The sequence below is a fragment of the Lepus europaeus genome, chromosome 15 (genome assembly GCF_033115175.1).
Source record: "Lepus europaeus isolate LE1 chromosome 15, mLepTim1.pri, whole genome shotgun sequence".
NCBI classification, from domain to species: Eukaryota; Metazoa; Chordata; class Mammalia; order Lagomorpha; family Leporidae; genus Lepus; species Lepus europaeus.
The window spans coordinates 31,602,173-31,619,931 of NC_084841.1; the positions used below are offsets into that span (position 1 = coordinate 31,602,173).

Below are 17,759 nucleotides of genomic sequence, written 5' to 3' on the forward strand. Positions count from 1 at the left end.
ATTATAAAATCCTTTCACTGGCTTTTATAAAATAATGCAAGGTCAAAAAATAATGAAGATACCCTTTATTCCCTTTATAAAATGCAGATACATTTGATTCTATGGGCTTATGTGGAAAGGTATTATGAAAAAATCAAAAGTTGATACTTTTAGACTCATTTGTTCCCAAGGGTTTACTTTCTTATATCAAATAAGTTGAGTTAATTAAGTTTTAAAAATTGTTGCTTGAGTTAAGTGTAAGATCAACTAATTATCAGATACTAATTGGATATAACTTAATAACAAAAATAATAAACACGAATAACTGTAATACAAATAATGTAATATTAGTATAAGAATAGACAAATAGGTTAATGGAATAATGTAAAGTACTTCAGTTTACACAGACACATTCATAATATACACACAAGCACACACATACCTACAGAATTCTATAGTATAATGGTGCTATAGTATAATTTATGATTGTTAAGTTAATGGGAAAAGGATAGATTGTTTAAAATATAGTGCATGATGAGGCTGGCACCGCAGCTCACTAGGCTAATCCTCCGCCTGCGGCGCCGGCACTCTGGATTCTGTTCTGGTTGCCCCTCTTCAGTCCAGCTCTGCTGTGGCCCGGTAGTGCAGTGGAGGATGGCCCAGGTCCTTGGGCCCTGCACCACATGGGAGACCAGGAGAAGCACCTGGCTCCTGGCTTCGGATTGGCGCAGCGCCGGCCGTAGTGGCCATTTGGGGGGGTGAACCAACGGAAGGAAGACCTTTCTCTCTGTCTCTCTCTCTCACTGTCTAACTCTGCCTATCAAAAAAAAAAAAAAAAAAGTGCATGATGAACAAATCGACTTCATACATGACATAACAAATCTGATTTCTACTAAATTCTTAAACTGTAATACAAAGATCAAAGACCCAAATACAAATGATGGTTCATACAAAAAATATCAACTTTTCTTTGGACAAGAACTTCTTCAATAAAATTTAAAAGATAAAAATGATGGGCTGGTACTGTGGTACAGAGGATTAACGCCCGAGCCTGCATCCCATATGGCTGCTGCTCCACTTCTCATCCAACTCCTTGCTAATGTGCCCTGGGAAAGCAGTAAAAGATGGCCCAAGTGCTTGGGCCCCTGCACGCATTTGGGAGAACTGGAAGAAGCTCCTGGCTCCTGGGTTCAGATTGGCTCAGCTCTGGCTGTTGCAGCTATTTGGAGAGTGAACCAGTGGATGAAAGATCTGTCTCTCCCTCTCTCTGTAACTCTATCTTTCAAATAAATAAAATAATCTTAAAAGAAGAGACAAAAATGAATTAATTTCACTACATAAAAATTCATCTATATTCAATGAATGACAGCATGGGCTAAGTTAATAACCAATGGCAGAATGGAAGAAGAAATTTGAATTGTTTGAAACAGCATAGAGTTAATCACTGGAATGTAAATAAACCAAGAAAATAAGAATGTAAATTAACCAAGAAAAAAATGGTCAAAGGATAGAACTGGCAACTTATAGAAGGGGAAACCACAAAGACTAATAAGCAAATCAAGGCCAGTGCCATCGCTTAACAGGCTAATCCTCCGCCTTGCCGCCTTGCCGGCACCCGGGGTTCTAGTCCCGGTCAGGGTGCCGGATTCTATCCCGGTTGCCCCTCTTCCAGGCCAGCTCTCTGCTGTGGCACGGGAGTGCAGTGGAGGATGGCCCAAGTCTTTGGGCCCTGCACCCGCATGGGAGACCAGGAGAAGCACCTGGCTCCTGGCTTCGGATCAGCACGATGCGCTGGCCGCAGCGGCCACTGGAGGGTGAACCAAAGGCAAAAAGGAAGACCTTTCTCTCTGTCTCTCTCACTATCCACTCTGCCTGTCAAAAAAAAAAAAAAAAAAAAGCAAATCAAGTGTTCAAACTCAAGAGTAAGACAGAAAACCATGAAATGAAAATTAACATGAATTAAAATAGAAAAATTAAAATGAGAAATAATTTTATACAAATAAGTCTGGAAAAAATTGGATAGCTGAACAATGCCATATGCTAGTAAAAGAGAGTCATGTGGGAACTATCATGCCCTGTTGAAGATAGAGGTATCTCTTCTAGATAGCAATCTTTATTTAGTCAACATAAATATTCCATGGCTTGTGACTAGCCATTCCATTTCTGGGTATATACCTTAAAGCAAGTCTCACCAAAGTCCACGTGGGGATACACCTAAGAAGATGCATTGTAGCACCAATGGATTGTAGTCCAGTAAAATGTGGGGCCATACCAATGGAGTACTGGGTAGTAGTTTGTAGCAGCAGATTAAATACATGCACAGTAACATGGCTAGCTCAAAAAAAAAATACATTTTATTGAGTGTATAAAAAACAGTAATTCCTAACTTAAATTGCTTATGTAATTTTGTCTATACATGCATACCACAATATGCAAACAATATCCACTAACATATACATACACAATGAATACATTAGAATATATTGTTTATATAAGGAAGAAGAAAGGGAGCAGGTTGTGAGGATAAAGAGAAATAAACAAGTAAGTAAAACAAGACTGGGGACTTGCATGGACCAATGATGATGCTGACGCATGAAAGACCCTGGGTGAGTGATTAAATCAAACCCTGTACCAAAGGTAACAAATAAATATCTTTCTCCCCTTACCATCAGTGTTCATGGCACCATCTTGATTCTCTTCATTTACAAAACCTCTGAAAATGAAAAAGAAAACATGAGAGAGGAATGGGGAAAAAGGATCTCTTTTCTAAATTATTTTTTCCTTTAAACTCCTTCAATTATCCCCTTTCTTTAGTGTATCTAGATATTACTTCCATTCTTCTTTCTTTGCTCCCCATTCCTAAAATTCTCACTGTTTTTGTTCTCCTTCAGCTCGCTACTCCCATCCATACAAAAGAAACACTGCTCTTTGCCTCTCTGAATTCTCCACATTATTGCAAGATAACCCTCCTTTTCCTAGCCAAGCTGGAAGAAGCCTTCTATACCCACTGATTCCATTTCCTCTCCTTCCACTTGTTTCATTATTGACTACAATCTGTCTTCTTTTGCCTCTTCTTTACTCTTCAAAGTAGAAGTGACCAAATCCACTGGACACCCTTCAGTTTGCCTCCTACTTGATTGCTCTGTGGCCTTGACAGTACACTTGAGTCTCCTTTGTTTGTCTCTATGAGAAGTATCTCCTGGATCACTTCTTCTTCTTCTTCTTTTATTTTATTTATTTATTTCTTTTATTTTTTGACAGGCAGAGTTAGACAGCGAGAGAGACAGAGACAGAAAGAAAGGTCTTCGTTGGTTCACCCCCCAAAATGACCACTACAGCCAGTGCTGTGCCGATCTGAAGCCAGGAGCCAGGCACTTCCTCCTGGTCTCCCATGTGGGTGCAGGGCCCAAGCACTTGGGCCACCCTCTACTGCCTTCTCGGGCCACTGCAAAGAGCTGGACTGGAAGAGGAGCAACCGGGACAGAATCCGGCGCCCCAACCGGGACTAGAACCCGGGGTACCGGTGCTGCAGGCGGAGGATTAGCCTAGTGAGTAGCGGCACCAGCCTTCTTCTTCTTTTTTTTAAGATTTATTTTCTTTATTTGAAAGACAGAGTTGGAGATATAGAAAGAGAGGTCTTCCATCTGCTGGCTAACTCTCCAAATGGTTGCAATGGCCAGAGCTGAGCCAATCTGAAGCCAAGAGCCAGGAGCTTCTTCTGGATCTCCCTTGTGGGTGCAGGGGCCCAAGAACTTGGGCCATCCTCTGCTGCTTTCCCAGGCACATTATCAGGAAGCTGAATAAGAAGTGGAGTAGCTGGGACTCAAACTGGTGCCCATATGGGATGCTGGCGCTGCAGACTGGGGCTTTAACCCACTGTGCCACAGTGCCACTGGCTCACTTCTTGTTTCTTGAGTCACTATCCTACAACTTTGTTTGTTGGTTTTTGTTTTGTTTTTGTGGTTGTTGTTGTTCTTTTGACTTTCTCTTTAAATGATGATGTTCCTTCGTGTTCTGGTCTTGAGCTTTCAGCCTTTTTTACCCTATAGTTGTCCCTGATAATGTCTTCACACATTATCTTAATGTTGGTGACTTCCAAGTTGAAAAGTCTAGTCTAGGTCTCTCTTTATAATCTCAAATTGAGATGCAACAGTACTTCAAAAAGCATTGAAAGTGCACACTATAAAAACCAAACCAAACCAAGCCTATGCAGATTTAAAGGTTGTTGTACACCAAAATAAATCTTTTAATTTCATTTTTCCATAAACTTCTTGAATACCCAAGTACCTTCATATCTATCTATCTACCTATCTACCTATCTTTATTTGGATACCCCATAGACAGTTCAGCATTGACACCTCAGAAATTGATGTTACCTTTTTCATCTCAGCCTCAACCTTTTCTCTCTATTAACTGTCTTATCTTGGTGAATAAGCCTCAAGTCATCCTTTGTTTTTTTTTTTTAAAGATTTATTACTTTATTTATTTGAAAGACAGAGTTACAGAGAGAGAGGCCTTCCATCTTCTGGTTCATTCCCCAGATGGCCGCAATGGCCAGAGCTGAGCCGATCCGAAACCAGGAGCCAGGAGCTTCTGCTAGGTCTCCCATGGGTACAGGTAGCAGAGAGCTGGGTCGGAAGAGGAGCAGCTGGGACTAGAACTGGCGCCCCTATGGGACGCCAGTGCTTCAGACCAGGGCATTAACCCACTGCGCCACAACACCGGCCCCAAGTTATCCTTTATTTCTCACTGTTCTTCAGTCCCACACCAAATGAATCATCAAGTTCTGTCGGTTCCACCTACTTAGGTTTCCTAGAAATTCATGTCCTGCTTCCATCTCCTCCTCTCCTGCTTGACATGGGAACAGGATTACCTGATCTCTAGGGTGGACTCTTACAGTAGCCATGTGGCCAGTCTTCTAGTGATCAGAATAGCTCTTCATCCCACACTAGCAGTCCCTTCCCAACTTTTGCCAAAGCGATCTCGCTAACACCAAACATGATTATATCACTCTCTTATTAAATATTCAAGCCATTAAAACAATTAGGAAAATGTTACTTTTCTCGAGATGTTGGTTGCAAACTAACCCCACTTGAAAGATGTCTGGCAGGAGTGCCTTCTTAGTGTAAAATGAGCTCGGTGGGTACCTTAGTGACTCAGAAGGGATTGCCATGGTCATATGTCTCATTCTTCACCCGAGATGGCAAACATAGTTAGCAATCAATTGTTGATCTAATTCATTTTGTAAAAAAAAAATTGAAAATTGAAAAACTAATATATGGTTAGCTTTCTATTTACATAAGTATAAAGGCCCTGATACTTGTTTTGCTTAGTGAGGCTTTTTAGTCCAAACTTCAGAACTGAATAAAGAAATGGTAGAGTAAGGCTGGTGCTGTGGCTTAACAGGCTAATCCTCCGCCTTGCGGCGCCAGCACACCGGGTTCTAGTCCCGGTTGGGGCGCTGGATTCTATCCGGTTGCCCCTCTTCCAGGCCAGCTCTCTGCTATGGCCCAGGAAGGCAGTGGAGGATGGCCCAAGTCCTTGGGCCCTGCACCCGCATGGGAGACCAGGAGAAGCGCCTGGCTCCTGGCTTCGGATCAGCACGATGTGCCGGCCGCAGTGGCCGTTGGAGGGTGAACCAGCGGCAAAAAGGAAGACCTTTCTCTCTGTCTCTCCCTCATTATCCACTCTGCCTGTCAAAAAAAAAAAAGAAAAAAGAAAAAAGAAAAAGAAAAAGAAATGGTGGAGTAAGCCAAACTCACAGTAGAAAAATTCAGGGAATAAGTTTTAGTCATTGTAATAATAGATGTATGATTAATATATTAAGTGTACTATTTCAGAGATTTGTTATATTGAAGACTACTGACTTAGGCTTGTTGCATCAATTTAAAGTGTATGGTTTATGCTTTTAAAATTTCAGTTGAAAAGTAAGGACTCTAGATACTGAATGGCAATGGCTGCTCCCATCCAAAAACAGAGTCAAGGTGCTGGAGCCCCTGCACACCCTATCAGAGGGACATTTTGAAGCCTGGTGCTTCTGCTTTGGGTCCTGCTAATGAGCTTGGAAAGGCAGGGGATGACGACACAAGTACTTGAATCCCTGCCATCCATGTGGGAGACCTAGATGGAATTCTGGGCTCCTGGTTTTGGCCTGGCCTCGTCCCTGGCTATTGCCAGCAAATGGGGAGTGTACCAGTGGATGGAAGTCGCCTCTGTCTCTCTCTCTTTCCTTCTGTCTCTTTTATTCTGCCTTTCAAATAAATAAATCAATATTTTTTAGAAAAGGAGTCAGGTATACAGGATGAGCTCCTGATAAAAGACACACTGTCAACTAGGAATTCGTTTTCCCAGAACAAAACAGGAACAAAGAATACAACTGAATTGTATCAAAAACCAGCTCCACATCCAACTACCAATGTTTAGGAAATATAGAGTAGAGAAACAAACAGTAAACTATACAAATACAAATACTCCAGAGAAGCAATGAGCAAAATCTACACCATGGGTAACCACAATACTCACAAACAACTTGATTTCTTCAACAAATAAATGGCAAGGAATAAAGATAGTCAATCTACAGCTTAACAGAGAATTATAAAACGTGTAAGCCAATGAAGATGTGCGCTCTGCTTTCTTATTCATACAAACTGAAAACATATAACAACGTAAGGGACAACTGGGAATTTGAATGCTGGCACCATTTTAACAGTAATACACAAAGTCTATTTTTAGCAATGCCTACTAAAATATTTTGTATTGTAATTATATGACATTTTGTGTTAGTTTTAAAATAATCTAAGAAAAGGGAAGTGAGTAGGAGTACAGATGGAAGACTGGCTGTGAATTTATAATTGTTGCCATCAGTAAAGTGGACAGGAAGGCTCACTAGATTATTCTCCTTGCCTCTGTATTTTATGTACTTAGTTGTTTTTTTTTTTTTTTTTGGAATGAGTATACTTCTTGTACAGTATAAGAAAAATCCAACTGCAAATACTACCAGAATATTTAAGAGATTTAATAGATTTAGAAGTCATTTAAGTTCTTGGGAGGGTTTTGCTTAGTGAGGTCATTAGATCTTTCCATACACATCTTTGAAATGGTTAAAAATAAAATTCAGTAAATTAGGCCGGCATCGTGGCTCAATAGGCTAATCCTCCGCCTTGTGGCACTAGCACACCGGGTTCTAGTCCCGGTTGGGGCACCAGATTCTGTCCCGGTTGCCCCTCTTCCAGGCCAGCTCTCTGCTGTGGCCAGGGAGGGCAGTGGAGGATGGCCCAAGTGCTTGGGCCCTATACCCCACGGGAGACCAGGAGAAGCACCTGGCTCCTGCCCACTCTGTCTGTCAAAAATAAGTAAATAAATAAAATAAAATAAAATTCAGTAAATTAAATTAAATTTATACATGCAGTGTAAAACACCTAAGGAGTTTAGTTAAATTTAAAAACAAAAGGGGCTGGATTTGTGGCATAGGAGGTTAAGACACCAATTTGTGACACCAAGTCCAGTTTCTCAGCTTCTGATCCAGCTTCCTGCTAATGTTCCTGAGAAAGCAGAGAAGACGGTTCAAGTACTTGGGCTTCTGCAACCCACGTGGGAGACCTGGACGGAGTTCCTGGCTCTTGGCATTGGCTGGCTCAGCCCTTGTTGTGGTCACTTGGGGAATGAACCAACAGAAGGAAGATATCTCTTTCTCTCTCTTTAAAAATATTTATAAACAGAAGCAGTGATTTAAAAGCCTTTAGTCTGAGCCACTTGAGTTGTTCAATCATTAATCAAAGAATCCCACTGAAAAATTATTTAAATGAAAGTTACTAGATATATAAATAAAATAACAGTTATGTAGTTAGGACTTGGGGTTACTGACTTAAATGAACTGAGTATTAATCGGACACATGCAAGTACCTCAAGATCAAAATACATGGACAGAATGAAATCTATAGCTCTTTTCATGGAGTACAAGGTTCTCACAATCAGCCCTGTGCTTTTACAGCTTTATCTTGTATTTCCTCTTTTCACATTGTCTTCTCTTACATTCTTCCAGCTTCCCCTTAGACCCTCCGTCCTCTATGGAGTTAGCCCTGGCTCTCCTATGCTGGCTCCTTGCTATTTCTAGGTCTCATCTATCCACTTACGATAGCGAACTGCAGGTTTCTCTTCTCACTACCAGACTATAAACACTTTGAGGAAAGGGATTGGCACTTGTTAGTTTATAATTATGACTGTCACTTTTATGAAACTATTGGAATAATTTCTGTTGTGATGGGCCTTTGCTTTTTTGATGAATTAATGATGTTCCAATAATACCAAGAGACTAAACAAACTTTTATTACTAAAATGAATTAGTTTGTGAAAAAGGATGTTAAATCTAAAAGACCACTGAGCTTACAGCTTATTTCCCGAAACACCTGGGTGAATAACAAATACTTGTAAAATGAAGGGTATTTGTATCACATTCAAAGGTCTGTGCCTGGACGTTTATGCAAAGCCTTTATTATTCATATCATTTTGCCTGCGGAGAGCCCAACATTATAGCATATAAAGCGCTATGCTACTTTATGCAGGTCTGAATTCATTATATGTGTAACATGAAAATATTCAATAAATGTGGAATAGTGATCTCGATAGCAACAGCACTGAAGAATGAAAGGGAAAAAGATGAGGAAGCAAACTAGGTGCAAATGTCAGGCAGAAACCCAGATCAAACTGTCAACAATTGCTGCGAGTGTTCCAGGCCTGAGAAAGCCCCACAGAGGGATTAGGAGGAAGACAATGCGACTAGTCATGGCCAGAGACTTGGAAAACTGGGGTGCGAGAGAAGAAAAGGGAGCTTATCAGTAGTGATAATAAGTCCATTCAGGAAGGTCTTTCACCAGAGCGCTCTGTTTTTATACCACGTCCTTCTCAGACTCCATGTTGACCTTTATACCTTATTCGCGATTCTTGAATTTAGCTTTTAATTATTATTCAAGAGGAAATCTAAGTGACACATAAAATCGCTGCATTCGCCTTTACTGTGAATGAAATCATGTGGCATTTTTTTTTTCCTTACACTTACCCATTGAGGAATTTTAAAACTGTGAGTTGCTCAAGTCTAAACTTTCCACGTGGAATGAGGTAAAACTATTATCAGGCAGTGGATGACTGATATGTCTCAGCTTCTAGAAACATTTTAGTATTTCCAGTTAATAAAAATAATGGTAAATCCTTACTCCTTCTCAAATTTTACAGCTGAGAAAGAAAAAATAAAACCCAAATACCCAAAGTCCCACAAGCCTTAAACTAACCTTGAACAACCTTTTGGGCAAGAACTGTTTAACTTTCCTTTTCTAACCTGGTCTCTTCCCACTGTTTATTATTTCTCATGACTTCATTTTCCTGTCTCATAATTATTAATAACCATGTAGCAATTTGTTTCATACCAATGTACCCAACCACTGGTTCTGTATTCCTATGTAGAATTAGTCAGGCTGTCGAAATTATAATCTGCTTTTTGACATGGTAACAGGAAGTGTGTTACACTAAAAGATGTTGATTTGAACATGAATCCTGACAAATATGCTCTTGTGACTGATTTGAGCTCTTCAAATGTTTGAACAAAATAGCAGAGAATGTAATGAACTGATTTCTGACCACTAGGTGGGGAAACAATACAGTTTAAAATATTACATAACTTAGGCCTCAATGGTTTTATTTTTAAAGCTGTTTATGAATTCTGATTCTCACCTGCCTTCAATCTTTTGCACCCTTAAGACCCCCTGACCTGAATGATACAATTACAAACAACTTCTGCAAACAGTTTTGGAAGCAGGAGGAACAGGCTGGACGTGATAGGGTGATCGGGCCACCTGAAATTCCTTCCTTGATCCCAGTTCCAGATTCCACTCTTACCCTAGGGACAGCGACCAACTCTCAGTCACTGACTCAGTCTCACTGGATTCCCATGGCTCTGGTCCTTCCTTCCTGGAATCCTCACCTCCTTACCAGAACATTCTTTCCTCTTTGCTGGGGCTTTCCATTAGCATACAAACAGGCTGCTCTTTTCTTCTTTGAAAAAGTCTCTTAATCCCATTTCTTTGCTTTCTTTTGATCCTCAATGGACCAAACAGAATCACTCTGGCCAGTTCCTTCTCTCACTTCCTTTTAAAACTCTTCCCTCTGGTTTGCATCCCTCCTCTCCTGCCAGCCACCGCCTGCTGACCTCCATGTCCTCACTTATGTGGCCCTGGACAGCAGCATCTGTCACAGTCGTCCCTGCCACCTCTCTGGGTGCTTCCAGGACACCGCTTTCCTGGCTGTTCCTTTGTATTCTCTACTTCTTTTTGATGTAGGCAGGCAGATAGGATACATTCGAATAGATTTGTGAGCTGGAAGACCACACCTTCACCACGCCCTCTGTGTGATCTCATGCCCCTGCCTGACCCCACCTGTATGCCCACCTGCCCATCAGGCTACATAACCACCCCACTTTGGAAGTGGATAAAAGGCCTGGAGCATGGTGCCCCCCCCTTTTGTTGCCATTGTTACTCGTGCCTTTAGGGCATGTGGCCTTCAGGCCGCCCACTCCCTGCTTTCCCGCCTGCATGCTTGCTGCATGTAGCTTGCTCCTGGCCTGCTCTCTCCTTAGTATGGACCCCAACTTAGCCTCTAGACTTTTCTTTCTCCTTTAGATAAAGTCTTCATACTCCTATGCATTTCTCTCACTGAATAAAATCCTTAAAACTTATCATATTGTCTGGTGTATTTGAGCCAGTATTCAGAATTGTTTTCTGAACAGGTTGCAAGTATCCACAAGGCTTATTGGTATTGAAAAAATATTAATAAGCAAGACAGAATATCACTTTTTCCCTGAAAGTCCTGGAGCCAGGGTGCCTCAGGGCTCAGTTCTTCTGTTTGCCTGGGTCATCCTGACATATCTTGTAACTTTAAGCATGGAACATATTCCTAAAGCTCTCAAATCTGTGTTTTAAACCCAGAACTCTCCCAAACCCCCACTTCTGACATCTAATTGCCGGTCAACATCTCTTAGATGGGTAAGAAACTCCTGATGGCGAGCTCCTGATCTTACCTCCACACAAGGCTTGCATCCTGCCAGCCTCCCCTTTTCAACCAAGGAAGCACCACCCTTGCCGTCGCCCAGGTCCCAATACTGGAAGCCAGTCTTGACCCTCACTTCCTTTCCTACTCATAATCCAAACTCTGCTGTCTCTCTGTCTCTACTTTCTTTCTTTTTTCTTTTCTTTTTTTTTTTTTTTTGACAGGCAGAGTGGACAGTGAGAGAGAGACAGAGAGAAAGGTCTTCCTTTTCTGTTGGTTCATCCCCCAATGGCCGCTGTGGCTGGCGCACTGTGGCCGGCGCACCGTGTTGATCCAAAGCCAGGAGCCAGGTATTTCTCCTGGTCTCCCATGCGGGTGCAGGGCCCAAGCACTTGGGCCATCCTCCACTGCACTCTCGGGCCACAGCAGAGAGCTAGACTGGAAGAGGGGCAACTGGGACAGAATCCGGCACCCCGACCGGGACTAGAACCCGGTGTGCCAGCGCCACAGGCAGAGGATTAGCCTATTGAGCCAAACTCTGCTGTCTCTACTTTCAACACAGATCCAGACCCACTTCTCACCACCTCCATCACACCCATCCTAGTTACAGCACCTGTCTGAACTTCTGCACACTCTGTCACCTGGTTTCCCTGCTTTGACATTCACCCCCTCACTGTCTCTTCTCAACAGAGCTGTTTAGAGACACAATTATTCTTAGGTGTTTAAATTTAACTGAAAAGTGATCTCCGTTAAATATAAGAGTGGGAATAAGAGAAGGAGGAGATGTACAGTTCCGCACATGCTCACTCAGACTTACCCCTAATGGTAGAGCTAGAAGCGTGCCAGGGGATTCCAAATCAATCCCATCACAGTGGCATGTACCAATGCCATCTTACTAGTTAAAGTGATCAGTTCAAGTTCATAATTGGTCATAATGATAGGATTAAGTGTCAAAGGCATCACATAAACAAAAGTGGTATCTGCTAATACTAACTGATAGAATTAAAAAGAACATCCAACATGGGAAGCAGAATACATAGCAGAATACATAGAATGGCAGATGCCCTAAATAGCACTCTGGTCTCAGGATCAGCCCTTAAGGCATTTGGCTCTGGCTAAAAAGCCCATGAAAGTTTATCAGGCATGGAAAGCCAAGACATTGTGGCAAAAAAATGACCTAAATGAAAGATCTCTGTGAGTGAGATCCCAGCGGAGAGAACAGGCCATCAAAGAAGGAGGTACCTTTCTCTGAAGGGAGGAGGGAACTTTCACTTTGACTATGGCCTTGTCTAAATATGGTCAGAGTTTGTGACATAACAAGAGCCTCAGGCGATTACTGACATCATAAATAAGAGTGTCAATTGTTAAATCAACAACGGGAGTCACTGTGCACCTATTCCCCATGTAGGATCTCTGTCTTTAATGTGTTGTACTATGCAAATTAACAGTAAAATTACTACTCAAACAGTGCTCTATACATTGTGTGTCTGTGCAGGTGCAATCTGTTGAAATCTTTACTGAGTATACACTAAGTTGATCTTCTGTATATAAAGATTATTGAAAATGAATCTTGATGAAGAATGGGATGGGAGAGGGAGTGGGAGATGGAATGGTTGTGGGTGGGAGGGAGGTTATGGGGGAAAAAGCCACTATAATCCCAAAGTTGTATTTTTGAAATTTATATTTATTAAATAAATTTTTTAAAAAAGATGCTCTTTGTAAGACCTAAGTCAGACAACCTCACTGCTCTGCTCAAACTCTTCAGGGGCTCTCATTCCACTCAGGAAAAGAGACATCAACTCTATCACCATCCTGGGGGCCCTACATGAGCTCCTTTGCTAAATCTCCTCCCCTTGGTCATCTAGTCCAGTCCCAGTCACCACTGCTTGCCCACCCCCTAGCCCTGTCCTTGAATATCTTGGGTCTTTGTTCTATCTCTCTTGCTGCCTGGAACAGTCCCACTCCAGAGCCTTAGTCTCTGCTCCAATAGTACTTTCCATAAAGGAAGCCACCCTCACATCTTCAGGTAGAAGTTGGGGCCCGCTCTCTGCAGCCCCAGCCTCACGCTTCACCACCCAACCTGGCTCTAGCTTCTCCCACAGCACTTGCTACTGCCTAAAGTTCTTTGCATCATTTACCTCTTTATTAATTGGACTCCCTTCATCTCCTGCCCCTCTGCTTTGTCAGGGATCTTTGTTTTGTTCGTTGATATTCCCTGAACTCCTGTTATAAAGGCACAAAATAGTGGCTCAAAAAGTATTTGCCAAATGAATGTAAAAAATAAACAAAAACAAACTATTAGACCTTAACTGCAGAGTGGCCTTTGAATAAAAAAAGGAGGATCATGCTCAGGCCGGCAGAGGGAGCACTTGGGAAATAGCCATGTAGAAATTTTGTGCAGGTGGTAGTATGAGGAAAGGCATCAAAATACCTCTGTGTTTCACAATTCTATCTAAAAACCACCCCACACATTTGGTCTTCGTGTAAGCTCTTGAACCTGAACATCAAGTCCCATTTTGATTTCATTTCCTCTATGCATTCTACACAGATTACCTCACTGGGGGAAATTTTTCAACCCAGATATCTCCTCATCTTGGAATTGACTTACACTTTCTGCAGAACTTAAAAGTCTTTCACTGTGCACCACAGTTTCCCTTTAGAAAAAAAAAATATTTCTGGTTGTCCTTAGCTTTCATGCCTCTGTTCTTGACAATCAACCTTCAAGTGCTCCTACTATAGATTGTCCACCAAGGCTGACGTATGGCTTGCATATGGGAACTCAGCTTGTATAAAACTGTATCTGACTTGAAGTTTCTTAACTGATAAGAGTGTTTTGTTGTGCCTAGACTAAATCCATGTGACTTATGGTGAACGTCGGTTGTTCTTCTAGAACTGCAGTCCTTTGGTGGTTACCATGCAGCAAGCGGCCCAGTAAAGACCTTGAGCACTGTCTCTAATGGGTTTTCCTGGGAAGTAGCATTGCACCAGCACTGTACTTTCATCGCTGCAGTAAGGAGCTCTCTCAGTGCATCCTCCTCGGATTGAAAGGAGAGAGATTAGAAGCCTGTGCCCGGACTTCTCCAAAGACTGCCTGGACCTTCTCTCTTTACTTGCTGTAATACCTTTTAGCCATGACTATGCAGATCCTATGAGTTCTTGAAGTGATTCATCAGACTTCCAGGTGGCCTCAGGGACTCACAAAACTGTAGGAGCAGTGCCAAATGGTTCTCCTCCTAACAATTTCTTTAGCCAAACAATTACCAGCCTTCAAGCATCATAAATGTTCAGGAATTCATGCTCACATCATTTCTTACAATTTCTCATTAGAATTGCACTGGACTCAGATGTCTCACTGAAGCCAGTAGCCAGGACAGGATCACAAAATACAATCTAGAAGTTACGAGGTCAAAAACCTCAGGACTTAAATTGAGCAGAGAAAGACAAATGTGAGAAAAAAGTGACAGGGTTCAATATATATGAAAGGAAAATAAGTTATACAGAAATCAGTTACAAATAAGTATATTAGTAATTTTGATAAAATTAATATTTATTTAGCTGTCACATGTTATTAGGCAGTTGTCTTACACTTTTATTTGGTAGCTGAATATCGCAGGGTATTGGAGTCTTTCAGTTAGTATTCATAAGCTCAGATGCCTGGAAGGGTGGTACATAGTTAATGTAAGTGAACATAGCAGGCCATAAGTTAGACAATAGCCACATGCTTCTCTAACACTTTACTTACTATCCTTAACCCCCAAGCTAGCATAACAGAGGCTGGCAGTGTGGTACAGCAGGCTAAGCCACTGCCTATGACAAAACTGGTGTCCTGTACGAGCATTGTTCAACTCCTGGCTGCTCTGCTTCCGATCCAGATCCCTGCTAATGTGCCTGGGAAAGCAGTGGAAGCCGGCCTGGGTACTTGGGCCTCTGCCACTCATGTGGGAGATCCAGATAAAACTCCTGGTTCCTGGCCTCTGCCTGGCCCAGCCCTGGGTATTGTGGCCATTTGGGGAGTGAATCAGTAGATGGAAGATCTCTCACGGTCTCTTTCTCAATGTCTGTATGATTGACTTTCAAATAAATAAATAAATCTTTAAAAAAAGCATAATGAAATTGAAAGTAGTGGTGGCCACTGATGACAAATATGTTTTCAGTTCCTGCTCTAAAATACTATCATCAAGTATTTAAGGAAATTAATGTCAATTTGAAACTGTTTTTCATAATTGTTAATAATTGTTGTTATACAGATTATGGAAATTAAGTATTTTAGTGGTAAAGAATACCAATCCAGTAGATGAATTGAAGTGAAGAGAAACCAAATTGTACTAAAGATGTTGGGATGTTATTTATTTGTGATAAAGGAGAACCACATTAAACAATTTTTAACAAAAAGTTGTTCTTCCGAGAAGATAAATAAAATAAATAGCCAGACTAACAAAGAAAAGAAAAAGTCAAATAAATAAAATTATAAATGAAAAAATAGGTATTACAACTGATACCAGTACCACAGGAATAAAAGGATCTTAAGAAACTACTATAAAAAACTATATGCTAACAAATTGGAACACCTCAAAAAAATGAATAAATTCCTGAATATATATATAACTACCAAGAATAAATCAATAAGATACAGAAAACTTAAACAGACCTATAATGAGCAACAAGATTGAAGCAGTAATTAAAACTCTTCCATCAGAGAAAGATCCAGAACCCGATGGCTTTACCACTGAATTTTACATAACATTTAGAGAGGAACTGACTCCAACACTTTTCAAACTATTCTAAAATACTGAACAAGATGGAACTCTCCCAAACTCTTTTTATCAATCTGATACCAAAATTGAACAAAGACACAACACAGAAAGAAAATTAAAGACCAATATCCTTGATGAACATAGATACAAAAATTCTGGGTGAAATACTAGCAAACGGAATCTAGCACAGCATTAAAAGATCATACATTATGACCAAGTGGGATTTATCCCAGAGATAAAGTGGTTCAACATTCACAAACCAATAAACATTATACATCACATCAACAGAATGAAAAACAAAAAACATATGTTCATCTCACTAGATGTGAAGAAAGCATTTGATGAGATTCAATGTTCCTTCATAAAAGTCTTCCATAAAGTAGATATAGAAGGACTGTACCTCAAAATTACAAAGGCTACAATATGACAAACCAACAGCCGATATCATACTGAACAGGGAAAAGCTGAAACCGTATTGCCTTAAATCTGGTGCAAGACAAGTACGTCCACTTTCTCTACTCTTGTTCAAAATAGTATTGGAAGTATTAACAAGAGCAACTGGGGAGGAGAAAGTTAAAAATGGTATGGAAGTTGGAAAAGAGGAAATAAAAATACCCATGTTGTACATGGAAAAACTCAAGCACTCTACCAAAAAAGCTTTTAGAACTGATAAAGCAATTCAGTGAAGTTACAGGTTACAAAATCAACATACAAAAAACAGTAGCAATTTTATACACCAATAATAAACTTGTTGGAAGAGAAATCAGGAAAGAAATCCCACTCACAATAGCCACAGAAAATCAAATATTCAGGAATAAATTAAACCAAAGAAGTGAAAGATCTCTACAATGAAAACTCTAACACATGGATGAAAGCACTCATCAGGGACACACACACAAAAATGGAAAGATATTCCTTACTCATGGACTATCATGAAATGTATACACTACCTAAAATAATGTATAGATTCAATGTAATCTCTATCAAAATACCAATGACATTCTTTACAGAATTAGAAAAGTCAATCTTAAAATTCAAATGGACTCACAAAAGATCCAGAATAGCCAAAACAACCCTCAGGAAAAAAAAAAGTTAAGTTGGAGGCATCACAATACCTGATTTCAAAGCATACTACAAAGCTATCAAATTAAAACAGCATGGTAGTGGCATAAGATCATCATATAAATCAATGGAACAGAAAGAGAGCTCAGAAATTAATCCACATACATATAGCCAATTAATTTTTGACAAAAGTGCCCAAACATGCATTGGAGAAAGGATAATCTTTTCAATAAATGGTGCTAGAAAACTGTATGTATATATGTAGAAGAATAAAATTAGATCCCTACCTCTCAGTATATACAAAGATCAACACGAGATGGATTAAAGACCATGAAACTGCTGGAAGAAAATATGAGGGAAACACTCTAGACGCTGGTGTAGGTGATGACTTCTTGGATAAGATCACCAAAGTGTAGGCAACAAAAGCAAAACTAGACAGATGGGTTATATCAAACTCAGAAGCTACCACAGCGCCAAGAAAACAGTCAATAGAGTAGAGAGACACCTGAAAGAATGGGAGAAAATATTTGCAAGCATTCTTTCTGATAAAGGATTAATATCTAGACTATTAAACTCAAAAAACTCACAACAAAAAAACAATCAGTCCAGTTAAGAAACAGGCAAAGGACCTGAATAGAAAGTTCTCAAAAGAAAAAAATGCAAATGGCCAAGAAATTCATGAAAAAATGCTCAATATCACCAGCTGTTAGGGAAATACAAATTAAAGCCATAATGAGAGGGCGCTGGTGCTGTGACATAGAGGGCCAAGCCTATGCCAGCAGTGCTAGCATCCCATATGAGCATCGGTTTGAGTCTCGGTTGCTCTACTTCTGATCCAGCTTCCTGCTAATGCACTTGGGAAAGCTGAGGAAGATGGCCCAAGTGCTTGGGCTCCTGCACCCACATGGGAGACCTGGATGAAGCTCTTGG

The 17,759-nt window shown here is 40.7% G+C and overlaps 1 protein-coding gene across 4 annotated transcripts in view; it reads right to left on the reverse strand.

Moving 5' to 3' along the window:
* The window catches only part of FYB1 (FYN binding protein 1), a 179,158-nt gene that overhangs the window by 40,064 nt on the left and 121,335 nt on the right, over positions 1-17,759 (reverse strand). For all 4 annotated transcript variants that reach the window (XM_062211987.1, XM_062211986.1, XM_062211989.1 and 1 more), the window contains exon 4: positions 2,646-2,692. In XM_062211987.1, coding sequence (XP_062067971.1) covers positions 2,646-2,692 — 47 coding nt within the window. The remainder of the gene's footprint in view (positions 1-2,645; positions 2,693-17,759) is intronic.